General features: G+C 40.1%; 1 protein-coding gene across 2 annotated transcripts in view; it reads left to right on the top strand.

Moving 5' to 3' along the window:
* The first annotated feature begins 3770 nt into the window (after positions 1-3770).
* Positions 3771-23996, top strand: part of NAMPT (nicotinamide phosphoribosyltransferase) — a 30870-nt gene continuing 10644 nt past the window's right edge. The window contains exons 1-7 of one of the 2 annotated variants that reach the window (XM_015628423.3): positions 3771-3923; positions 15668-15824; positions 17105-17208; positions 20006-20134; positions 20596-20754; positions 21101-21237; positions 23078-23303. In XM_015628423.3, coding sequence (XP_015483909.1) covers positions 3864-3923; positions 15668-15824; positions 17105-17208; positions 20006-20134; positions 20596-20754; positions 21101-21237; positions 23078-23303 — 972 coding nt within the window. In that variant the 5' untranslated portion in view covers positions 3771-3863. The remainder of the gene's footprint in view (positions 3924-15667; positions 15825-17104; positions 17209-20005; positions 20135-20595; positions 20755-21100; positions 21238-23077; positions 23304-23996) is intronic. The other variant, XM_015628424.3, reaches the window with a different exon arrangement.

Below are 23996 nucleotides of genomic sequence, written 5' to 3'. Positions count from 1 at the left end.
GTACATAATCATGGTGTGTGCAGAAATTCCAGTCACAGCAGTGGTGACAGGACTCTCACAGACAGATTAAATAAATATCAAGTGTTGCAGTAGTGATTGAAGATATAGTGTAATATCCATCTTGACTGTCCTTGCATACTTCCAAAGACATCAACCTGAGAATATATTTACAGGACAGTTTTCCTCCAGATACAGCAGGAGACCACATTATGGGCTTTATAATCATAAAATGCTGAGTGCACAATTCTGCTACACAGAATATAATTCATTATCAGAAATCCCCAGGGAACAAAATATGACCCTGGATTAACATGAATTTATTAAAGCTACTGTTAGACCTTTGTTTATTAAAAAGACCTAAACAGGTACATCTAAAAATCTCTCACATGCCAAAGGAAAATTGTTGAAGAACCCCAACTCTGTCTGTAGGCAAGTGGTATCCAAAACAATTTAGCTGATCTTGCATATAAATTGAAGAACACTATTTCTTGGTGTTGTTCCTTCTGGAGGGAGAAGTTAAGCCCCATATACATTACAAATCCTGATTTCAACAAGCTAGTTGAACAGTCCAAAGTCAGTTTTGCAGATAATAGAGGACAGATACAGCAGAGAAATCAAGTATTTTCATTTCCCAGGATTATTTCTCTTTCAACATTGTAACAGTACTCCCACCATCTACTGCTGCAAGAGTTGTACATAATTTTTTCCAAACTTAAAATATGTTCTCCTCACCAGCCAATAGTGATTTAACATAGTTCTGTTTAGCATAGTACCATTTTCTATTAATACTCTGAAATGCTCTAAATTTACAATATTTCATTATAGATATAGCTTAAGATACATTCATATGAGCTAAATTAAATCATTATTCAAGCTCTGGCACAATGTAAGATACCAGAAAGAGCCAGCAGGAGGGGGAGCAAGATGCTGACAAAAATTCTGTCTGAGCAAATCATCATTAATTATTCTACTGAAGGCTTGAAGATATATCAGCAGAATTCTGTAGTGAGAAATGTCATTTAAAAAAACCAAAACCACAACAAACCCTGTAGTATTGTTCTGACTTTTCTAATTTCTTGCTAAGGTTTAGATAAAAGACTGAATTGATAAAATAACTTTTTTTTTTACTAATCAGCTTTATATGACAGCAGAATTAAAAAGAAAAAAATTAAGCTTTATCCCTTGCAGCAGAGGAATTTCACCATGAAAAAGGACAGATAACACAGATAAAGGATGTGTTAAGGGGCAAAATCCTGATGTGACACCACAGAAGAAAGTTTTGTGACATGGGATATTTGCATATATAGATAATTTCAAATTATCCCATGACTGTGTTGTCACATTGATGGGACACTCCACAAAAGGACTCCTCAGAACGAACTAAGGAAGAGTTAAGTCCAGACAATTTCAGAATTTTTATTTTTTTTTTATTTAAGGGGGATGTGAAAAATTAGAGTAGCTTTCTAAACTAGAAAGCACTTTTAGACAAATTTTGTCAGTGGAAGAGAGCAGACTGGGTTGTCTATGCAGCAACAAACAAGACAGAGATAAAAGGAGGAAGAGCAACAAAGAAACCTTAGAAAGAAAATTGAAAATTCAAATTTTTTTGCTCTGATGGGGAAGTTAAGGTAAAAAGATAGCTTTGGGTCCATGAGACTGAACAAAAGCAAGTAGAAAATCTTAGACAAGAGTTAGTTGCAAGTTCATGGTGGATAATAGCAATAACAGCAATTACCATTGCTATTTGCAGGTTTTGTTGAAAAACAGCACTCAAACAAGCTGGCAAACTCCTCATAGATAGAGTCTCCTAATGTTTCCAACGTCTTCACAGACCTTTTCCTGTTCTAGGGAAACGCTTTCCCTCCTGAGAAAACGAATGAAAGTAGTTTTCCAGAATAGGTAGAGATGGAAGGGAGCAGAGCAGGTGTCTGGTCCAACCTCCCTGTTCAGGCAGGGTGAGCCTAGAGCACATGGCACAGGATTGTGACTGGATGGTTCCTGAGTATCTCCAGCGAGGAAAACCCCACAGCCTCCCTGGGCAAGGTATATATATATTTATACCTATAAAACTGGTGCTTTTCTCTCATGGAAAGAGCATGCTGAGGGTATCACAGGGACTCACAAGGGTAATCAAATTAATGTGGCTCACAGGGATATTATGGATACACCAGGATCTAGACAGAACAATGTCAAAAATACCCTCTCATTCCTAACCTTAGTCTTTGCAGGTTTTTTGGACATTCACATTTATATCAAAATCTGACTGGTGAAACCCAATGTTTCTGAATCATATCAATAAACAGCAGTTGCACAATTTTTGGGTTTATATATCATCAAAGAACAACGTCAGTTTTATTTCACTAGTGGTTTTACAGAAAAGGTTAATTGAGCAGCTTTCCTTTTTTTAATGCAGTAGAGTAACATTGTTAATAGTTATTTTTCCATGTGCCTGATTAGCAGAGAGCGAGACAAGCATCTTCCAGTTGTGGATGAGCCACAGCTGTGACAGGAACTGTATCTGCTACTTGATCCAAAAGAGTGTTCTCTCGTCTCAGAACAATTCACGGACTCACAGAATCTATTAGGCTGGAAAAGACCTCTCAGATATCAAGCCCAACCTCTGACCAAACACCACTGTGCCAACCAGACCATGGCACTGAGTGCCACATCGTCTTTCCTCAAGCTCCTCCAGGAACGGTGACTCCAGCACCTCCCTGGGCGGCCCATTCCGATGTCGAACCACCCCTTCTGGGAAGAAATTCTTCCTCATGCCCGACCTGCACCTCCCCAGGTGCAGATTGAGGCCGTGCACTCTTCTCCCATTCGCAGGGAGAGGAACCCGGCCCCCACCCGGCTACACCCCCCGGTCAGGTGCTGGTAGAGTGATAAAAGACAGCCGAGCCTCCCCTTCCTCCCCTATTCGAATACCAGATAAATACGATTCCAAAACCTCAAGTATTTACTCGAATTAGAATTTGACTAAAAATTTTAACGAGTATAAAAGAAAGCTTTTGGAAAGCAGGTGTAACTTTATATGTAATCTCTGGTCAACATCAACTTTAAAGAAGGCTCAGAAGTACTTTCTGTCAAAAAGTGTCATGTTCTCCCACTAGGCAGCGGGTGCCGAACGTCGGCAGCGGAGGTGGATGGAGATCTGGGTGCCCTGGGGGGCCGGGAGGTCCCTTCCCATACGGGCATCAGCCGCAGTCCCTGCTAAGAGGCACCGTAAGGTGCAGCGGCTTCCCTGGAGCTCGGCCCGGCCGGCAGCAGGTGCGGGCGAGGGTGCGGATGTGAGTGCGGGGGAGGTCCCCCCGCGGAGCCGGGCCGGTGCCGATGCCGATGCCGGTGCCGATGCCGGGGCCGGGGCCGATGCCGGTGCTTCCCCTTCCCGGAACGGCGGCTGCCGAGAACCGAAACCGGGCCCCCCCGCGCACGCGCACGCCGCTCCGCCCGCCGCGGCCCCGCCGTCCGTTCAGCCGAGCGCGAGCCGCCGGCCGAACCAGAGGGCGCTCGCGAGTCGCGCGGTGACGTCACCGAGCCGGCCCCGCCCAGACCCCAATGAAAGAGAACGTGCGGCGCGGGACGCTCCCCGCCCGCCCCTCCCCCTGCACCGACCGCCAGCGGGACCAATCAGAGCCCTCCGGCGCCCCGGCCGCTGCCCTCCGCGCGGTGACGTCACGGCACCGCCCTCGGCGGCAGGGCGGCGCAGCCAATCAGTGTTCCCGCGCGCGCCCGCCCGGGCCGCGATCCCGTGTTTCCGCCCCGCCCCCTCTCTCCGCGCTCCCCCCGCTCCGAGCGCCGGCGGTGGCGGCGCAGCCCGGTCCTGTCCGTGCGGGCGGCGGCGCCTCACGGGGCTCGGCGACATGGAGTGCGCTTCGGCGGGGACCGAATTCAACATCCTCCTCGCCACAGACTCCTACAAGGTGGGCACGGACAGTCGGGCGGGAGAGAGGGGGTCACCTCTGCGGCCACCGGACCCGCCGGGGAGCGCCATCCGCGGGGCGGCGAGCCAGGCCGCCCCTGCCACCACCGGCCCCCTGCCTGCATGGCCGGGGCTGGGAGACCCTCCGGGGCGCCAGGGAGGGTACCCGGCCTCACCCGGTCCGTGCCGGGGGGACGGCGGAGGCCCGGCCGGGGCTGCCCCGTTCGCCCCCGGCAGCCCCGAGCCGCTCCCCGCGGAGTGCCCGGGGTCGCGCAGCCGGGGGTGACGGGCGGCGGGGCCAGAAAAGAAAGTGAAAGCGGGCGGGGTGGGCGCCGCCATCCCGCCACCTCTGGGCGGGGGGCGGCCATGGCGGGCACGCGGGAGGCGGGGGCCGCCTGGCCCCGAGCATCGTCCGCCCCCCGCCCTGGCCGGGGTCGGAGAGGGCGCGCATGTCGCTGCCGCGGAGCAATCGCTCCTTCTCCCTCCCGCTTTGCTCCACTCGCGCCGCTTTGCCTGCGGTTGTGTGCCTGGCGGTGATGCAGCGCGCTCCGGGAACCGGCTGGCGCAAAATACGTGTTTGCTAGCCCTGTGCTTAGCTCCCAGCCCCTGCGGTGCCACATTCGCTAGGCAGGGTTCAGAGGCGAGAGTCGCACCGCACGGCCCTCCCTTCGTTTCTTGGAAATAGTGCTGCTGACGGCAGTGGCAAAGTGCAGGTGCCCTGTCCGCGCTCCGACCCGCTGGTTCCTGACCCGGCAGCTCCTGGCGTGCCTCGCAGGCAGTGTGCCCGGGCAGAAGTGCTGCCCCGTCGCGCCCGTGTAAACGTTCAGCCTCCGGATCCTGGGCAGAGCCAGCGTGGGACTCCCCACGGCCCGGCTGGACACGTGTGCCCGGCCTCTCCTAGGCTGGAAGAGTCAGTTCCTTCAGGAGCTGCATTGCAATGTCGACGGGGTTTTTGGTGGCCTAAACAAAACTAGAGTAACAGTCCTGGTTATCGTTGTAAAGCATTCGTTGTGTCTTAGCTCTTGGAGCATTGGGCTGCTGGGATGAGTATTAGGGATGAGGGTACTTCTGGACAGAGAAGTTGGAAAAGCAAAACCCGTGTTGTGACCAGGTCTTGTTACTGAGTAACTACCAAAGTACAAACCTCCAGTTTCTGACTTGTGATATTATTATTACTATTATTATTTCATTATTATTACTATAGGTTACATAAAGACTAAAGAAAGTTATCAGTTCTTGTTGCTGTTTGTGGAAGGGAGTTTTGGAAGGTGGGAAGATTCTTGTAAATCTTGGAGCAGCTCAATCAAGGCACCCTGACGTTGTGACTGAGGGCTTGTAAAGCTGCTTCTATGCAGGGTGTAATCTGGCTACAGTGCTCTTTATGAACTAGGTTTAAGTGTTGGTTATCTAACTTATTCAGATATGGAAGATACACTTTTTTCCGTGTCTGAGACTAATCACATTAAATGCTGCAGGCCTGGGTTTAAACAGTATCTACTTTAAATCTAATTTGCACACTACTTTTTCTAAATTCTCTGGGTGTGCTTAAGGATTGCTGGTAGTGCGGTGCATTGGAGTGACGTAAAACCAGTTTACTCGTGTTTTGTTTGGTGTTTCATAGTATAGATGACCTGGAAACATTCCAGGAATGGTAGAAATCTTAATGAGGTCAAATAAAGGCCTGAGGTGATTTTTTTTTTTTTTTTCAGTTTAAAACCGAATTTGGACGAGGTTTTCCATAGCAGCTAGGAACATTTTGTGTTATATTTAAAACAGTTGCCCCCTTCAATTGCTTTGTTAGGGCTATTCAAATTGTCTTTCCATAGGCTTTTTTCTAAATCTTTGGAACTCCAGTGTCTCTGAACAATGCTTAAACAAGTAGCTGCTTTTATCTTGTTAGGTAATATGAGCAAATACCACTTATCTTCTCCCTGGATGATACTGTTGTTTCCTAATCAATGAAACACACTTAGAGCACTTTCAGTCAAATTGAGCTAAAATATCTGGTAGTTTGCAATGTCAAGCTTTTTACAGGAATAACCAAAAACTCTTACTAGCAATTAAAATAAAAGTGAGAGTTGATTGGGGAGTTTTTTTGTTTGTTTTTGTTTGGTTGGTTTTTTTTAGATAGTTCTGGTGTATCCACAACTGTAGCATCTATTTGTGTGCAGAACTGTCTGTACATAACATTTAGACTGAGAAAAACCATGGATCAGCTCAGATATTTGCATGGTGATCCAATTGCAGTAGATGCCAGTCCATACAAACTAATGTTAGTGACAAAAATCACATAGAAATAAACAGCCGTGAAAGAAAAAATACTGGCAGACCATTCTGAGCCATACAACCCTAACTTGGGCAGTTGTCCATCAGAAAAAGGTTGTGGTATCTCAGGGTCATATCTGTCACAACTTGTTAGTGTGAATACTAGCTCCAGTGTCCCAGTTCTTTATTGCTGCAGTTGGAAATTTGGGGTGAAGAGACAACTCATTACTGGTTTAGTGCCTATACAATTTCAGAAACAAAGTCATTTGGTAGGCAAAGATTTGTCTGTTGAAAACCAATCCAGCCTCCCCTCCTTCTACACTATTTTCCTGTCTGTATGTGCATCATAGGACGTTTCCTCTTAAATAATAGAGATTATCAAATATTCAGTTTCAAAATCTTAAAAGTGTTTTTGAAAAACTGCTGAGTATCATGCTGATTGCTAATAAAGTGAATATTTCTAGACAGGAGTAGTTCCCAGTAGGTGAATATGCTCAGGTTCCACTACCAAGTTTCCAGTATAGGTTGGAGCTTACTCAGTTGTACAATGCTCCAGGATTTTGAGGCTGGGCTTCAAATTATACAGCTTATCTCTAAACCAAATAACAAGATGAATGTTTTTACATCACTTAGATTCTTCTTCCTGTGTACTTTGTTCCATATTCTTAAGCTTTTACAAATCCCCCAAAAGTATAATTCCTCCTATATGCTGGGAATTATATGCCATCCCCTCAGAGGCTGGGCATGGGCATATGGTATGGTGTGTATGCAACATGCTGATAAGTAACAGCAGTCTTTTTAATTCTTCTGATCATGAGACTCTCAAGAAATTCATCAATGCAGTGTCATCTGGGGAACTTCATTGTCTTTATGTGTAATATAGCAATGGCATTTTTATTAGTGAAGTTTTCTGCTGATGACTTGGTATTACTGAAAAGGGCAAGTATTTGAAGTCAAAGTCCTTGTTGAGAGAAAGCTGCAAGCGAGAGGGGGTATCAGCAGGCTCCTTGAAAATCACTGTTCATGCTGCATGATGTCTTAGTATTGGATCTATAGCAAGACACAATTTTTATAGCTACATATATATAGCTAGCTATATATAGATTATACAATACTCTATAGCAGTCTTGACGCTCTGTGACAGTAGGGTTCTGTTCGCTCTCTGTCCTTCCCCGGTGAAAAGGTCCATGCCCCTCAGTGCCTCATTGGTCTGACATCGTTGACTCACCTCCTCTGCATTTTCTCTCTTTGATTCCCAGTGCTCTGTTTAGCCTATGTTTGTTTATTTCTGCACAGGCAAGAAATATTCCAGCATATAAGTAGTCTGAAACTGTATTGAGAGGATCAGCTTGGCAGAGCTGTTTTGTTCAGTGGGAAGACAACTGTGAGTGGCATGAACCAGGCCTGGGTTGGATGGATCATGAGCTGCAAGTGGGAAAAGGTTATTGACTGAACCTTGTTTGCTGGAGTAATAATAGCTTATTTTGCTTTTGCCAATGAGATCTATTACTGTTGCTTGGCATGTTTCGTAATTAAGCTGATAGCTATAATAAGCTGCCATGCAATTACCTCTTAGGAGGAGCTGACTCGCTATCTAGACTGTAAATGAGATCTGTTTCAGAATTAATTTCTTTCTGGATGCTTCAAGGAAACCCAAAATATATGTTTTAACTTTGTATGCCTTACATGTTGAATTTTAAGTATTTGCCACTTCCAGTGACTTCTTTTACTCTGCATAGATGTAGGAGAGCACTTACTTCTGAAGCACTTCACGTGAGTGTGTGTTTATTCTAGGCTCTGACAGCCTGTATATTCTTTATTTAGAAGGATAGAGGTATGTGAGGAAGAGACATGAGTACTCTTTAGCCTACTGGTTTTGACTAGTACTTAGTGACTGCAAAATATTCTTTATGGGAGCCCATGTATTTTTTTTTTTCCTTAATTAAAACCTTGTGGTGGGAGTGTGAATGCGTTCTCTTATCTCCTGTAATTCTGCCAGTGGAAAAGCATCTGAAACTTTTGGCTCGACACTCCTTGTAAGACGCAAGCCTCATGCTTTCTACATTCATTATCTTCCAAGTTTTGATTTGCAGTCACATGGTCGTGTTACAAACCCCAAGACATCATCACTCGAAAGGAGCACTGCAACTGTACGGTATTCAGACAATGTTGAAATTTATGAGAAGCAACCCCTTCTAGAATCATTGCAGCTTTCATTGTTGGAAAGGTAAATGTTTTTCTTTTTTCATTAAGGAGCAGGAAACTTACAGCAGCATGTGCAGTAGTACAGCTGACTAGTCACAAATGTGTAAACAGTAAACATAAGGCATTTTGTCATCACTTTTATGATAATCTTGGATGTAAAACTCCTGGTTTTGACTGAGGTAGAGTTAAATTTTCTTCCTAGTAGGTGGTATGAGGCTGTGTTTTGGATTTGTGCTGAAAACAATGCTGGTAATTCAGGGATATTTTTGATTTTGCTGAGCAGTACTTGCACAAGGTCAAGGCCTTTTTCTGCCGCACACACCATCCCAGCAGCAAGGAGACTGGGGGTGCACAAGGAGGTAGGAGGGGACACCAGGATAGCTGACCCAAGGGATATTCCATACCACATGACATCATGCTTAGCGTATAAAGCTGGGGGAAGAAGGAGGAAAGGAGGGAACATTTGGAATAGTGGCATTTGTTTTCCCCAGTAACTGCTCTATGGGCTGGAGCCCTGCTTTTCTGGGAATGCCTGAACACCTGCCTGCCCATGGGAAGTGATGAATGATTTCCCTGTTATGCTTTGCTTATGTGCAGAGAAGTTTTGCTTTCCCTGTTAAACGGTCTTTATCCATGGGTTTTCCACTTTTACCTTTGTGATTCTCTCCCATATCCCAGTGGGAAGAGTGAGTGAGTGGCAATCGGGGCTTGGTTCCCACTTGGGGTTAAACCACAACAAAAACCATGAAAATGTTTAGTTGTAAAGTAATCTATTGCAAAATGTAGCTGTTTTTAAGCATTGTATTTTCTACATTCAGTTCTAGTGCTTACACTTGATCTTGTGTTTTAAATGAATGTGGACCTGGTAATATGTAGCATCTCAACTGATAATGTGCAGCTTCCATAGGAATTCAGTTGCTTGCATATGATTTCCTTGTTTTTCATAGTACTGACTGATCTCTTAACTTCTTTTTTTCTTGCCTCTGATCCTCTTATTTTTCAATGCATATAGAAAGAATATGAGAATAAAAATCAAATACAGAGACATTAGAAGTGGTACAAGGTCATCATTCAGTCATAACCTTCATTAGTTTATCTCTCTCATCTCATAAAAGCAGATATCTCCCAATATTCTCACTTTGATTCTTAAACATTGTCTCAATCTTATGCATTTTAATAAGGGGTCTAGAGTCTCCCTAGGGCTTTTTTTTCCTATGTTAATCTGAAGCACGTATAATCAAAATAGTGATTATATATAATATATATATAGTGATTATATATATAAAATATATATAATAGTGATAGATTTTTATTTTTTTTAAACTCACTTAAAAATGTCTTGCTCTTTACCTGCTGTTGTTCGATGCCCTTTCTCTTGAGTTATTAAAGATTGATTCTTCTGACATTTCCTCTCTTGTTTAAATAAACTTATCATTTAACCATACTAGCCTTTGGTTTGGTTTTTATTTCCACTGTTGTGGTGTGCATTCCTCCCAATGATTGCTTTTAATGCTACCAAAGCATCCCTGTTTAATATAACTGTTAGTCACAGTTGTGTTGAGTTTTTTTCTGAAGAGGGTCACAATGCCTTTTAACTGCTGTTAGTTATCTCAGTGAGGTGTATCTGATAGAGCAGTCCCTTTGCTCCTAAGTCCTGGTTCATCTCCTTAGTGTTGCTAATAATATTGTTTTCCATGTAGGTTGTTGGCAAACTTTGCTTTTAGCTGCTCCCTTGGCTAAATCTCCAAAAGGTTTAGGTAAAGCAGTATTTCATACCATGACCTCTTTCCACAATGTTCGCAAATAATATGTAATACCACAATTCATAGAGGTTTTGGGGTGCTTTGAAGAAGTCTTCCCAGTGTAAATACCAGCAGTACCACTTCATTAAAATTGTCTAACTCAGTAAGGTGTACTGGGGAGTGAGGATCCCCTGAGTATATCTTGCTGATCAAGGCTTGGAGTAGAGTGACCAAACCAGTGCTTCAAGCACTTGTGCTGCAGACCTACAGGGGCCCAGGCTGTGCTGTTTCTGGCTTACCTGCCACCTGTCCCTGACTCTTCGTGGCTGTGGCTGTGTGGCACTGTGGGATCGGTGACCAGGTTGTTCTGTACCCATTTTGTACTAGGGATTTTTCAAAATAGCTCCAGAAATTTCAAATACTGTCTTACTTGAACTGGCATCATCTTAATCACATGAGAGTTACAGTACAGGCAAGATCCTGCTGGGTAAATGTTTGTGGGTTTGCTTTTTTCACTGTAGAGAGTGGAAGTTCTGGTGGTTCATGTTGGCATCTGACCTATGCGAGTATCAGGAATTACTGATGGAGATTTTGGCCACACCTGACTTCTCATGTCCCATCTGTTTTTCCCGTGTTTTCAAATGGTTGAATTATATAGGCTTAAATAACTTTAAAGTTCATTGCAATATCTTGTACAACAAAGCTTGTAGACTATAAGAATATTTATATTTTTATGTCAAAAATCTTCTCATCTAGCTTAGAAAAAAGTGGTTTTTACCTCAGTCATCCCTATTTTATGATGAATACCCATTAATTCCTTTTTCTTAAAATTCAACTCTTAATGTTTGGGGTGTTTTTTTTGATAGATGATCTTAATGCAATTTGTGCTTCATTCTTTCTTCCTCAAAATACTTGATTTACTTAAATGGATGTAGTCCTTGTGGAAGTATTCTTAGTTCAGAATATGCCTTTATTTGCATTAAATTTAATAAGGAGCTATCACAACTGGAATAAAAGTGCTCTATTTCAGTCATAGTACATAATCTTGTAGGTAGTAGTTCCAAGGATGTTTGTCATATGTTTTATAGACTAAACCTAAACCTGAGCCTTTGAACTAAACATCAAAAGGCCTTTGAAGATACTTGGGAGAGTTGCTTTCTTGTAAGGGTCTCTTAATCCCAGGAGAGGCTTTTGTTTGCATTTCTGTTTGTTGGTTAGGGGTTTTTTCTTCCTGAAGAGAAGGAGTTTCCAATTGACTTTATAGTCACTCCTACTTATCAAGAGCTTGTCTGTACAAGTCCTGCTTCTGTCATCCCCTAACTGAAAGCACAGTTATCAATAATGTGTCAGTGTCTAAGTCACATAAAATTTAATTTCAAATATTGTACATTTCCTCTGGTTGTTCTTTCTACTTTCCTTCAGGATACAGAAGGATGCAAGTCTTCAGCTGTCAAGAAGGAAAGATCAACAAGAGGCATTATTTTAAGCATAGTTTTCATCATCCAAGTGCCTTATAGCATTGTGTCGGGTTTTTTCTTGTTGCTCTGTTTTGTTTTCAATGGCATTCTTTGTGTCATCTGTGACCTGTTCCCACTCCTAGACCTTGATCTTCTTTCACACTGTTTTTTACCACCAAGCATTTCACTACATGCCAAACCTCCTGACCACCGGTATGGCAGATGGGTATTATTTCCCCATGTCGTAGGAGCCTAGAAGTGACAGCTAATACAATAAGCTGCTGTGACATTATGTGGGCAGATATTCCTGATAAGTGTGGTGCCCTCTCTGAGGGCTTGGGAGCAAAATGGATGGCCAGATAAATCAGCAGGGGCTGTGAGTCTTGTGTTTAACTTCTCTCACACCTGTACAACATAGAATCAAAGAGTAGTTTGGGTTGAAAGGGACCTTCAAAAGCCGTCTAGTCCAGCCCCTCTGCAGTGAGCAAGGGCATCTTCAACTAGATCAGTTTGGTCAGAGCCCCATCCAGCTTGATCTTGGGTGTTTCCAGGGATGGGTCATTTATCACCTCTCTGGGCAGCCTGCTCCAGTGTTTCACTATCTTCGTCATTAAAGAAAATTAATATATCTAGTCTGAATCTACTCTCCTTTTGTTTAAAACCATCACTCCTTGTCTTGTTGCTACAGGCCCTGCTAAAAAGTGTGTCTACATCTTTTTTATAAGCCCTTTCAAATAACCAGTGATTTCTAAGTGTGGTACTTTTAAGATTGTGATTGTGCTTTTAAATATTGAGTAATATTTAGAAGGATGTCTCAGCTTTGTAGATAAAACTAACAGTTTTGTGGAATGTCAAAAGTATCTTTAAAATTACAGATGTAAGGTTTGCACAGATGTAAATATTTTAATTGCCAGGGATGTGTATTTTCACTGTTTAAATAGATTTTAATGTGTGAAGACTATAATTGAATACTATGCATGTGACTTGCAAAGTTAGTTCCTTATCTCCTTCAAGTACTTAAAGCAATTAAATCAATAAATTGAAATTTCTGTCAAACACAAAATTTTCATATAGGTTTGAATCCCTAGAAGTAGCTATTTTATGGACACTAGTTAGTATGTATTTTCAGGTTAAGATCTAATCATACCTCAGAAAAGATAGCTAAACCTGTGATGCAATGTTTGAGAAACTTGAGTGAGGTTTTTTTAGGTTGAAACTGTCAGCAAGGTAAGTCAGGAGGAGCTGTGTCCCCAGGTATGCTGTATAAATGATAAATCTGTTAGCATTTCAGCCTGATTTCAGCTCTTAGGTTTTGGTTTGTAGCCAGAGCACTGTGCTTTGTGATCATGCTTCAAAGCAGAGCTAGAATAGGAAGTTCCTAAAGAAATGTACTTAAATGCAGTAAGAAACGGTGACACCAACTCAGTGGGTGCACTGTGCACCCTGAGCGAATTTGGGCCTGTAACCATTTTGACAGAGAGAAACACATAGCGGGAGGAGATGCCTTTGAACTGCCAAAGTCGAGTATATTTTCAAGATGTGAGCTGAAGACATATTCATACATTTTTATTATAATATAGTAACTTACCTGTAGTTGGTTAGTTGTATAATTAAACTTTTAAAAAGAAACCGGAGTATCCTATTTTGTGCAGGTACAGTTTTCATTGTTTGGTTTGAACTGTTGTGGTGAGAACAGCAGCATTGCTTTGGTTTGCTCTTGAGCTCGCCACAAGGAATTGAGATACTCACTTGGAGAATTGGTCTTGGGACGTCTGCGTACAGTTGCAGCTGCTGGGCTCTGTGTTGAGCCTTTACTCTGAAATCACAAACTGAAAAGTTCTGTCCCAGTTGTAAAACAAAGCAAAATTTTTCATAAAGTTGCTGGAATTTACCTTGGTGGCACCAGTGGGAAGGAAGGAGTTCCCACTCTCTGTGTCTTTATAGTGTCTGGGCATTCTAAGGATTTGTTACAGGATCTTTTTCTTTGAGTGTATTTATTACAATTTTTTGTAAAGGGTTTGTATATCTGTGTGTTCATATACCACTAGTTAAAAAGACTTGTCAAATGGAGCCTATTTTTGTCTGCTCCATAGTAAAGAAGAGAGGATGGTGTGTGTGTGTGTTTTTTCTTTTTTACAGGGTTTTTTTCCTTTAAATGTGATGATATGCAGAGAGTTTTCTGTGAGCTGGCAGTGAGATGTACTTCTTCGAATTCTGCATAGAGCTAGGAAAGAACATGTTACAATTCGTGAAGCAAGACATTTATTATTAGCTAGAACTAAATCTAAAAGCCAGGTTTTGTCTTTGGGTCTAACATTGCTACTCTTAAGCATCCTGCTTTTGAGTGGCTGTGGAATTGTAACAGAATGGGTTTGTGCTCCATTAAATGCCTGTAGTGCCATGCTTTGTTTGAAGTCAGGGCTGAAAACGTGCAATGACAAGCTTGGGTTTGATTTGATGGGCCTTGTAAACATCATGCAAGCAAAGACAATAGGATGATCTTTAAATTGACCTTTCTTGAATGTTTCCTTGCACCATCAGAAACACAACCATTACAGCCTTGTGCTGGTATAGGAGAACCAAAAAATTCAATTGAGTGGTTCACTGTCCAAACTGAGTGAAATACTAAATTTAAATGACATTTTAGAGGAGAAGGAAAACTGTCATTTTAAAATCCTTTAATGTAGACTTTTAGGAATGCAGGTAAGGCAACCTTCAGATATTTTTCTTTGAGAATCTCAGGGATATATTTAAAAAATCAGGACAAGAATGGAGAAGTGGTAAAACTATCCCTTTTCCAACTCTTTGTGGTATTAGAAACAGAAATGTTAGGGGTTACTTGGAGTAAGTAACAGCAAGAAATGTATAATGAATCCATGCTCTAACCTATATGGGAGTTTGAAAAAAAATTCAGACATGAGTTTCACACCATTTGAGTTTTTTTCTGATGTATGATGTTTCTTTCTCAGCTGTAGGAACAGTTTTTCGATATGGAATGTACAGACTTGTTCAGAGACTTCTCATCATAATTTAAGAAAACTCTTGATACCTTCAACTTTGAGGATGCCTTATCTTGATTTGTATATTCTGTAATTTAAACATCGATAGTACGGAGATTCTGTCATGGTGTATTCTTTTTGTTTAATATGGAATTAAGGATTTTGCATGGAGTTTGCTTTTTACACATTAGGAGATGAAATTTTGTAGGTTTAAGGTTTTAAGTGTTTAGAGTGTACTTGTTTCAAATGCTGTTACTGCTCAAAGTAAATTTCTGGGTAGGTTTTGCTATCAGGAATTCTGAAAAGCTGTAATAGTTGAAATCAGTATAACATTTTGTGTTTTATGACCAATTTTCATGTAACACAGGCAGCAACTTCTCATGCTTCCTTTGCGTTGAATGTAAATTTCTTCAAATTTGGAAAAAAAGTCTGTCTAGCAAACTTTGTAGGGAGGTACAAATCTCAGGTAGATTTTAGCAGCATTACTGACAGTAAGAGGTTTGTGAGCTGGTTTTGCTGTAACCAGGGCTTGAGAGACCCATTCTGCTCATGGGGAATGGGACACTTGGGTGTAAAGGCCATTGCCAATGCCTTCTTCAGTCTGGGTGGCTTTTATCTGAGCTGTGGGATGGTGGCCTTCAAAACTTCAATCAAATACAAGCAGGTATTTGGTAGTGGCATGGAATCTTGTGCTTCCTGTAGCTATTAGGCTTGGCCAAAGTGTGGTAGAACAAAAATTGACCTGGCACATTGGTGTTCAGTGCTGCTCTTGAAATCCTCACCAATGCCTTTCCCAGTTAATCAAAACGAAATCATCAGGGAAGGGGGAGATTAACTTGGGGAAGAAGACTTGAAAAATAAACAAAGAATAACAGAGGGAAGACAGTCTTTTGAACTTAAAATTGAGGGATGTTAAAAACCTGGAAATTCCCTAAATACTTGTGTAGAATGTGAATGGATAAATAATCACAGTTCAGAAGAGCTGGGAGTTACTTTAAAGCTTTAACGTCCAAATATGATTCCTCTTGTGCTTTGTAGTGATGTTTTGAGTTCTTACTGAATTTTTTCTTGATGTAGGTTACACACTACAAGCAATATCCACCTAACACAAGCAAAGTATATTCCTACTTTGAATGTCGTGAAAAGAAGACTGAAAATTCCAAATTAAAGAAAGTGAAATACGAAGAAACAGTTTTTTATGGCTTGCAGTACATTCTGAATAAATATTTAAAAGGTAACTGTCTCAAATTCCAGACCTTTTCTCTAATTAAATATCTATTTCTCACGCTTGTAGTCTTATAGTTGAAACAATTCCAGGTTATTCTGATATACCACAAGTAGTGACATGCATAATATCTTATTTATGTGATTATGAAGAAAGTTGTCCACCGTTATGAATTGGTATTGACTTCTTAATCCAGACACCTCTCTACTATATTTATTTATGCCAATGGTGTGTTCAAAATGAAAATGTGTTCATGTCCCAACTTCAGTGGCAAGATTGAAACAAATTGAAAGATACCAAAACTGTGCATATAGAGTCACAAGCAGAAGATTTGATGGAAAACACATTATGCAGTTTGAACATTAACTTCAGTTCTGTATTTGCTGGTTTGTTTTCTGTGTAAACCAATAATAGTTTTAATAATTTCCTTAAATTAAATGTTAATTTTTCTTAAATTTTGGACAGCCCTTGGGTTAGATTATTGAGTATGGTAGCTACATGTGAAAGTGGTTTTTGTACTAATAATTTTAAGAGTAACATCTGACAATTCCTTGGTGCTGTTCAAGATCTTTTTTGCCTTATGTACAGATATCACCTGTTCTGACCTGAGTGCATGTTGTCTTCTGCCAAGCTTTAAAGGAAAACTTTAGTCATACGTCTTACATGTCTTCGTCTTGATCCAATAAACATCTCTGCCAATTCCACCACAGACTGAAATTCCATTATAATCAAAACACTTGATAATTTTGGTTCTTTTGTCTTTAGCAAACTGAGGGTTGTTCTCTAAGGGAGATGACTGGCCTGACAGCAGTTACTGTGCTTATTCAAATAACATGGTTTGTCTGCTGGTTCCTATCACAAAGTGGTCAGTCAAAGGCTGGTTGCAAAGTCTCCATGGGGATTCTCCCTGGAATGGCATAGCTTAACCCTTGTGCTAGATATGTCCTTGCTGTGTGTGCCAACTTGCACAATCAACACATTCCTTTAGGAAAAGCACTACTGTTAAACCTCTTGACTGGTTTTTGACCATCATAAAAGTAATGATCTCAAATTTTTCCTGAGTCACCTGCAAACCACAAGTGTATTTTACCCTCATGGGTTCTTGAGCGTTCTAATCTATATAATAAATGAAAGTAAAGTTTGGTTTAAACATTCTGCATGTGACATTTTCTTCATATCTTTGTTGAAGGCAAAGTTAACTTTGTTGTGCCCGAACCTTTTTGTTATTTATTTTATAAGTTGATGAATATTGCAAGTTTCTAAGCTTTAATCTGTTTCTGAAACTCCAGGTAAAGTGGTGACCAAAGAGAAAATCAAGGAAGCCAAAGAAGTATATAGGGAGCATTTTCAAGATGATGTCTTCAATGAAAAAGGATGGAACTATATTCTAGAGGTAAAAAAAATGTGAAAATAGTTGGGATATCATTGTGAAGGATTTCTGAATCAACTGTAGAAAAAATAAGACAGCTTCTCCTTTTAATCTTGATAGTAAAGACTGGATAAATTTAGCTTTTCATATTTAGTGTACAGGGAGTAGCAGCTGTCAAAGAATAATCATATAATTGTAATTCCTTAGAGAAAAGTAATTTTCATCCTTTCAGATGCAAAATGCGGCTTTGCAGGTAATAAGGATTTATGGCTGCCTTCCGCCAGCTCCTGTGAGTGGAGGCTTGTTGGCAGGTCTCCATGTGTGATACAGCACTCAGTGGTTGGTTGCCTGCATCGTTTATATTTTTTTAACTAATCATTACAACTAATCATTACAATTTTTACTCTAATGCAGAAAGCATTACAACTTCTTGGGTGTATAAATAGTTCCAGAAAATACACATTTTGTTCCGTTTTTTTGTAAATTTTTCAGAGATATGAATGTTGAGCTTTATTATAAAATGCAAGGCTTGAGCACTTTGACACACAAAACCTTTCAAGTTAAATCTTTTCACAATTATCCTTTTCCTCCTTTTGTTTAAAGAAGTATTAGACTTCAAGTAGTTGCAAACATCTCTTCTCTGTAAAAGCAGCAGATTCAGACTAATGACATTCATCAGAGCTGTACTAATCTCTGCATATTAATTAAATGCTAAGTTTCATTGTGGGTTCTGGTGAGTATTTTTGGCGTTTGAAAGCCCTTTTTAGTCCTTTGCATTTATATTTCCCTGGATACCCTAATTGTATGTACTTTTATGGTGGCATCTGTTTATTAGTATATCTGGATGCCGTCCTGCCACTGAGGTGGACCATAGGTGTGCAAGAGAAGAGTGAATTTCAGCTAAATGTTGCAAATGGCAGCAAGGTAAACAAGCCCACAGTTTTCTAAGAGAGAGTTATGGAGAGGTTTGCAGAGGACTTGCATCCAGTTCAAGTAACTGCAAATGTGAATTCAATCCATATTTGTGTTTAAGCTACGTTATACATTGTGAGCTGCTTTCATCTGTGTTAAAGTAAGCTTGATCCCTCTTTGGATAAACAGAATTAATAAATTTTTGATGTTGTATGTCTGTCCTCACTGAGTTGTAATGTGGTTTGATTAAGTCCATTCAACTTTTGGTCTAGTCAAGATAAGCATTCATGCATACCCTCTGTGTACATTCATTCCTTTGTCAGGTTTTCTTATTCAAATTGTGTGTGTGTGTGTGTGTGTGTGTGTGCATATATATATATGCACACACAACCCAAATATGATTTTCATCTGATATGCTCATCATTTTGATCTCATATGCTGGTGGCTCTCAAATTGGAATTGTATGTCCTCTTTGAGTCTTTGTGTGCCCTTTATGCACAGAGTCCCTGCTTCTGCTCACTGAATTTCAGTGTATGTTCACATGCCTCAGGTGTGGTAGGTAAAGTGGAGGGTGCAGTGGCTGTGTGAGTGAAGTGCCAGGATGAATTTGAAATATAATGTATCAGTTTGTACTGAGAGTAAATGAATGGATAAATACTGATAAGGGTGAAGGGTTGAAAGAAAGGAATGGATTTCCTGGAGAGCAATGGGCTGGTGTAAAGGCTGGAAGCTTGTGGGAATAGATGATGGATGATAGAGATGTAGGCCCTGAACCGTAGAAGTCAAGTCTAAACAAAGTTTTTGTGAAGGGATATAATACAGAGCCATGGCATGATCTTATTACTTTTTTCCATGGACAAAATCAACACCTACAGCAACTTTGAAATCTGTTTGTTTGTGTGTTTTCACTTAACTACACTTTTGCCTTTATTGAATCATTAATAAATTATTTTGAGCTTTTTTGAAGGCTTTGTTGTTTTTAGTTAATCCATGTATCTCCAAATCTTGAGACCCTGTGTGGTATATAAACACAATTTGCTTCAGGTCATTACATCATTGAATAAACTTTTAAACTGTAAGGTAGATGAGATTTCTGATGTCTGTTGTGTACTGGAGAATGTTTTGATGCTACTTATGAATCTGTAATTTTTCTGAATTGATTTTTTTTTGTTGCCTTTAACAGGATATCTCATGGGAAGCTTTCTGTCAAAATATATTGGCATCCAAAACATTTTCAGTATTGCCAGTACAGCTTGCAGAGCTCCTTCAGACAGTTATAATTACTCTTGTAGAGTTGCTTTTTGTAGGTTACTCTTTTTCAAAAGGCATATTTCACACAATGTTTAGTCCTTTGGGGATAAAGGACTGACAAGAGAGTGACATTACAATATGAGACTTCATGTTTAGAGAGTAATTGAGATGAAAATATTCTCTAAAATAGTTATTAAATGGATCCTGCTGTAATAAATGAACAAAGCACACATCTTTACTAAGCAAAACTAGTGGATTTTTTAAAGATCTGGGTAGTAGCTAAACTTTTTTTAGCTTACTGCATGTGAAAGCATTGAAGAAAATGAGTAGTAAGTATTTCTTCTTCTGTGGGTAGAACTTATGTATTTTTATAGAATGCTTAAGCTTTCCTGGCTCAGTTTGCCCAATGAATACAACTGATAACCATCATTTGTTTTGATAAAGAGACTGGTTTTTAAGTTATGGGATTTTTGTCCTATTTTGATAAATACGGATTTTTTCATTTATTTGTACTGGTGAGTTTATTTTTAGAGTTGAAAGAAATTAAGAAGAAGAAAGATTTTATTTACTCATAGTCTTTTATCCATTGCAGTTAAATAAAAGGGCTATAGGTCCTAATCTTTCCTGTTGTCTAACAATATTAGTGTTTCTTACACAGAAATACGATGGCCATCTTCCCATAGAAATAAAGGCTGTTCCTGAGGGCTCTGTGATTCCCAGAGGAAATGTTCTTTTCACAGTAGAAAACACAGATCCAGAGTGCTACTGGCTCACAAATTGGATTGAGGTAAGTTTTGAAAATTTAACATGTTTTTTTAAAGTAAGTATTAATGCACTTAAATTAAAGGTTGAATCCTTTATAGTTTTAAGGGAAATCTCTGGCAACTTTCATTTTCTGCTTTAATTCTTTTCTGGAGTTGTCTTACACAAACCTTTTTCCTCTGCGTGGCAAGAGATCATAATAATTGCACAGAAAATTCACAGCAGTACTTCTATCCATTAAAAAGAAGGATGGGGGGAACTGTGTGTATCACTAGTTTGCTAGTGATACCTCTTGAGAAGGTCAATACCTTGCCTACCTTATAAAAGCTAATTACTTAAGCCCTAAAGCAAACTGTTGGAGGCATCAGTACTTTCTGATCAGGGAATGAAAATAAATAGACCTTTTTGTGCCTGATTAAATGCCAAGTGGGCATTGTCAAGCTCTAAACAAATATGCACCTAATATTGTGATGGGTTTTCTTTTAGACTATTCTTGTGCAGTCATGGTACCCAATCACAGTGGCTACAAACTCTAGAGAGCAGAAAAAGATTTTGGCCAAATATTTGCTGGAGACTTCTGGCAGCTTGGAAGGACTGGAATATAAACTACATGATTTTGGCTACAGAGGAGTTTCTTCACAAGAGGTAAAACTGCATGTCTAACAAGTCTGATTGTTCCTAACTATGAGGAGGTGTAGCAGGGCTGTATTGCCCTCTGTGGGCCTGTTCTGCTCTGAAATTGTGAATGCACAGGGCGCTGTGTTTGGACTAATTGTGGAGGGGGAGTTCTGGGATGGAGGTGGGTACAATATCTGAACTGTGAGCACTAGACTGGGAGAAGTTTTCTATGTCTTCCCAGTGTAAGTGTATAAAGAGAATATTGGTAAGGTGGGAATTGAGTCAGTCTTGCTGTTACAAACTATTGCTAGGTGGTAACTGGACATAGGCTTCTGTGTTTGTATATGGAAACTGAAAGTTGCATCTTCTTCAGACTGCAGGAATAGGAGCTTCAGCTCATTTGGTGAACTTCAAAGGAACAGACACTGTAGCAGGAATTGCATTAATTAAAAAGTACTATGGTACAAAAGATCCAGTTCCAGGATATTCTGTTCCAGCTGCTGAACACAGGTAAGATACTAGTCTAAGCCTTTCTAAAAGCAGCTTAACAAAATGTAATTCTTTTCTTACCCATCTTTGTATCCAAAAATATACTGTACAGTATTAGCTTTGACTGATCCAGCTGTTGAAGCTGCAGTTCTGTACTGATGCCTCTGTATGTTCTAGGGGCACATAAGTAGCATGGTTGTTCTTAGCTATAAATGTGTTTTAAATGTTTTTAACTATAACCTTATCAGTGTCTTTTTAGGATAAACTTGAAGGCTTATAGTCTATAGATAGTGAGGATTCACATCATGAACTTCAATTTTTTTTTTAAAATATAAAATCATAAATTGACAAACTCTGTAAGTTGCAGTTCTGGACTCTCACGGTTCATGTTCTCCCTCCAGAAGAGACAGTTACTCTCAAGCTTCCCATCAGTATACCTATTAATTGTAAATCCTTGCTATATCACTAAGAATGGTGAATGAGATTTTAAGAGTCAGGAAACTGATCTCAGACATTTGAGAGAGAGAGCTCTTACTGTTTTTCAAATCCTTGTTCTGTACAAGGTTGGGAGTGAATGCAAATCCTTGAATCTCAGTTGAATGTCTACACAATGAAATGAGAATATAAAAGAAGGTTGGTTGTTTCATATTAAGCACAAAACCCAGTTAAATATTTAGTATTTATATAGTTAGATTTTAAATATTTAGATTCTAAATAGTTAGTATTCACTTAGAATTGCAAGACAGATAACGGAAAGGCTTACATGAGTAGCCCTTGTAGAGTAGGGGTCATCTTTAAAGGAGCACTGCTTCATATAACTTTCTGTACCATTGCTGTAGTGCTGTTCTAGAACTTCTGCTTGACCAATAGCTGTGACAGTTTTTGTCTGAAACTTTTGATGACAAAAACTACTATTTTTTTTTTTTTTTAATGAAAGCAAAAGAAAACACTTGGAGTCAAGATCTGGTGTCTTTTGCACAGCATATTAAAGTGGTGGCATTAGAGCAGGGAGCTTAAACTGCTCTGACTAAAGTCTGCACCACCAAATACAGACTGCACTCACCCTTTTCCAAGTTAATGCACAAGAAGGGTCTCATACCAGAGACCAAATTTTTACAGAATTGTTGTACTGTTCCACAACCTCCAATACAAGGTGGTGTTGTGAGCATGGTTCTTGCCCCTGGTGTGTCAGCAGGGCTCTTCTGAGACTGTACCAACCTCTTTGAAATAAAGTCTGTCTCCCTGTTACCACGATCTGGGACTTGTCTACACAGCAGATAATGCTGGAATTTTAAAGGTAAAAATTCCGTGTCCACTGACTCATGCTTTGCATGAGAGCATTTTTAGGTCTTTGACACAAGTTACTAAAGTCACTTATGTCAGCTGGTCTGAGCAGCCACTGCAGATCAACTGCATTCAGTAACTTCCTACTGCTCCCAGCAACTCTGGTTTATGTGCTCACCTGTGGCCTTGCACCAAGGGTAATGTTCTGAGATTCCTCTGGAAGAATGTTTGTATTAGTATATATTTGTTTTATATCACTATTAAAAAAGAAAATAAATTCTGTTTTCTTTAGATTTTTTCTAACATGGTGAGGTGCTTCGTTCTCAACTTTACATTTTGTAACATGAAGTTATCAGAGCAGATGTTCTGTTCTTGCATCTGTAGTTCCCTAACTGTCTGAATTAAGTCTATTTAGTATATAGTGTATTTATAATCCATGCAACACAGAGCTGATAAGCACATGGTTTTTGCTGTTGTGTAATCATCTGCTTTTTGTTGTCTTGAACTGTTGCTGGTAGGAAATACAGAATGAGATGTAAATGCATTTCTAATAAGAATTTTTCAATTGCCTTTGCAGTACCATAACAGCTTGGGGGAAAGATCATGAAAAAGATGCTTTTGAGCACATAGTAACACAGTTTTCTTCAGTGCCTGTATCTGTGGTTAGTGACAGCTATGACATTTACAATGCTTGTGAAAAAATATGGGGTGATGACCTAAGGCATATAATTGAAGCCCGAAGTCCAGAGGCACCACTTATTATTAGACCAGATTCTGGGAATCCTCTTGACACTGTTCTAAAGGTAATCCTTTCTTGAAGCCATTTGTATATACAAGATTGGGAGGGCAATTGTTGGTTTTGTAATGACTGGCTAGCAAAAATATAATGCTCTAACTTGGTACACATTGTATATATTTGATGCTGGCTAACTTGGACCTATGAAAAATGTAAATGTTTACTTCACCTCAGTATAGATATGGGAACCCTTTTGCAGTCCAAATAATTTCATATTTTTCATCAGTCCCATTCTTGCATACAGTTCTTGAAGCTTTTACAAGTTACCAGTTTTGCTGATGTAATGATGTTGGAATGCTTTCATAAAGAAACTTTTGTCACTTAGCAAATGCAGTGGAAAACAGCTTGGGTGCTAGTAAATGTTGGGCCAATAACAATTCTTACTAATAAGTTTAGATATCTTGGCATCCCATATTGATGTACTTCACTATTTTGTGCTACAAATACATGCGTAGCCCTCTACTCTCTTTTATAAGATGTGCATTTAAGTCAGTGGCACTGATTACACTTTGAAAAATGCTTCTTGTCTCATTGCTCTTTAGAAAGCTCAGTGATTGTTACAGTTTCATAATAAAAGCTGTTGATCCCTTTGAATTTGAGTAACAATCAGCACTGTCAAAGTAAGAAGGTGGGGCAATGTTAGTTACATTGGTACTCTATCAAATTAGATCTATACAGCTGTAGCAGCATTTTTTTCCCC

Source organism: Parus major, chromosome 1A, assembly GCF_001522545.3.
Source record: "Parus major isolate Abel chromosome 1A, Parus_major1.1, whole genome shotgun sequence".
Taxonomy (NCBI): Eukaryota; Metazoa; Chordata; class Aves; order Passeriformes; family Paridae; genus Parus; species Parus major.
The sequence above is the reverse complement of the archived record's forward strand: the minus strand, read 5'-3'. Positions and strand labels throughout refer to the sequence as shown.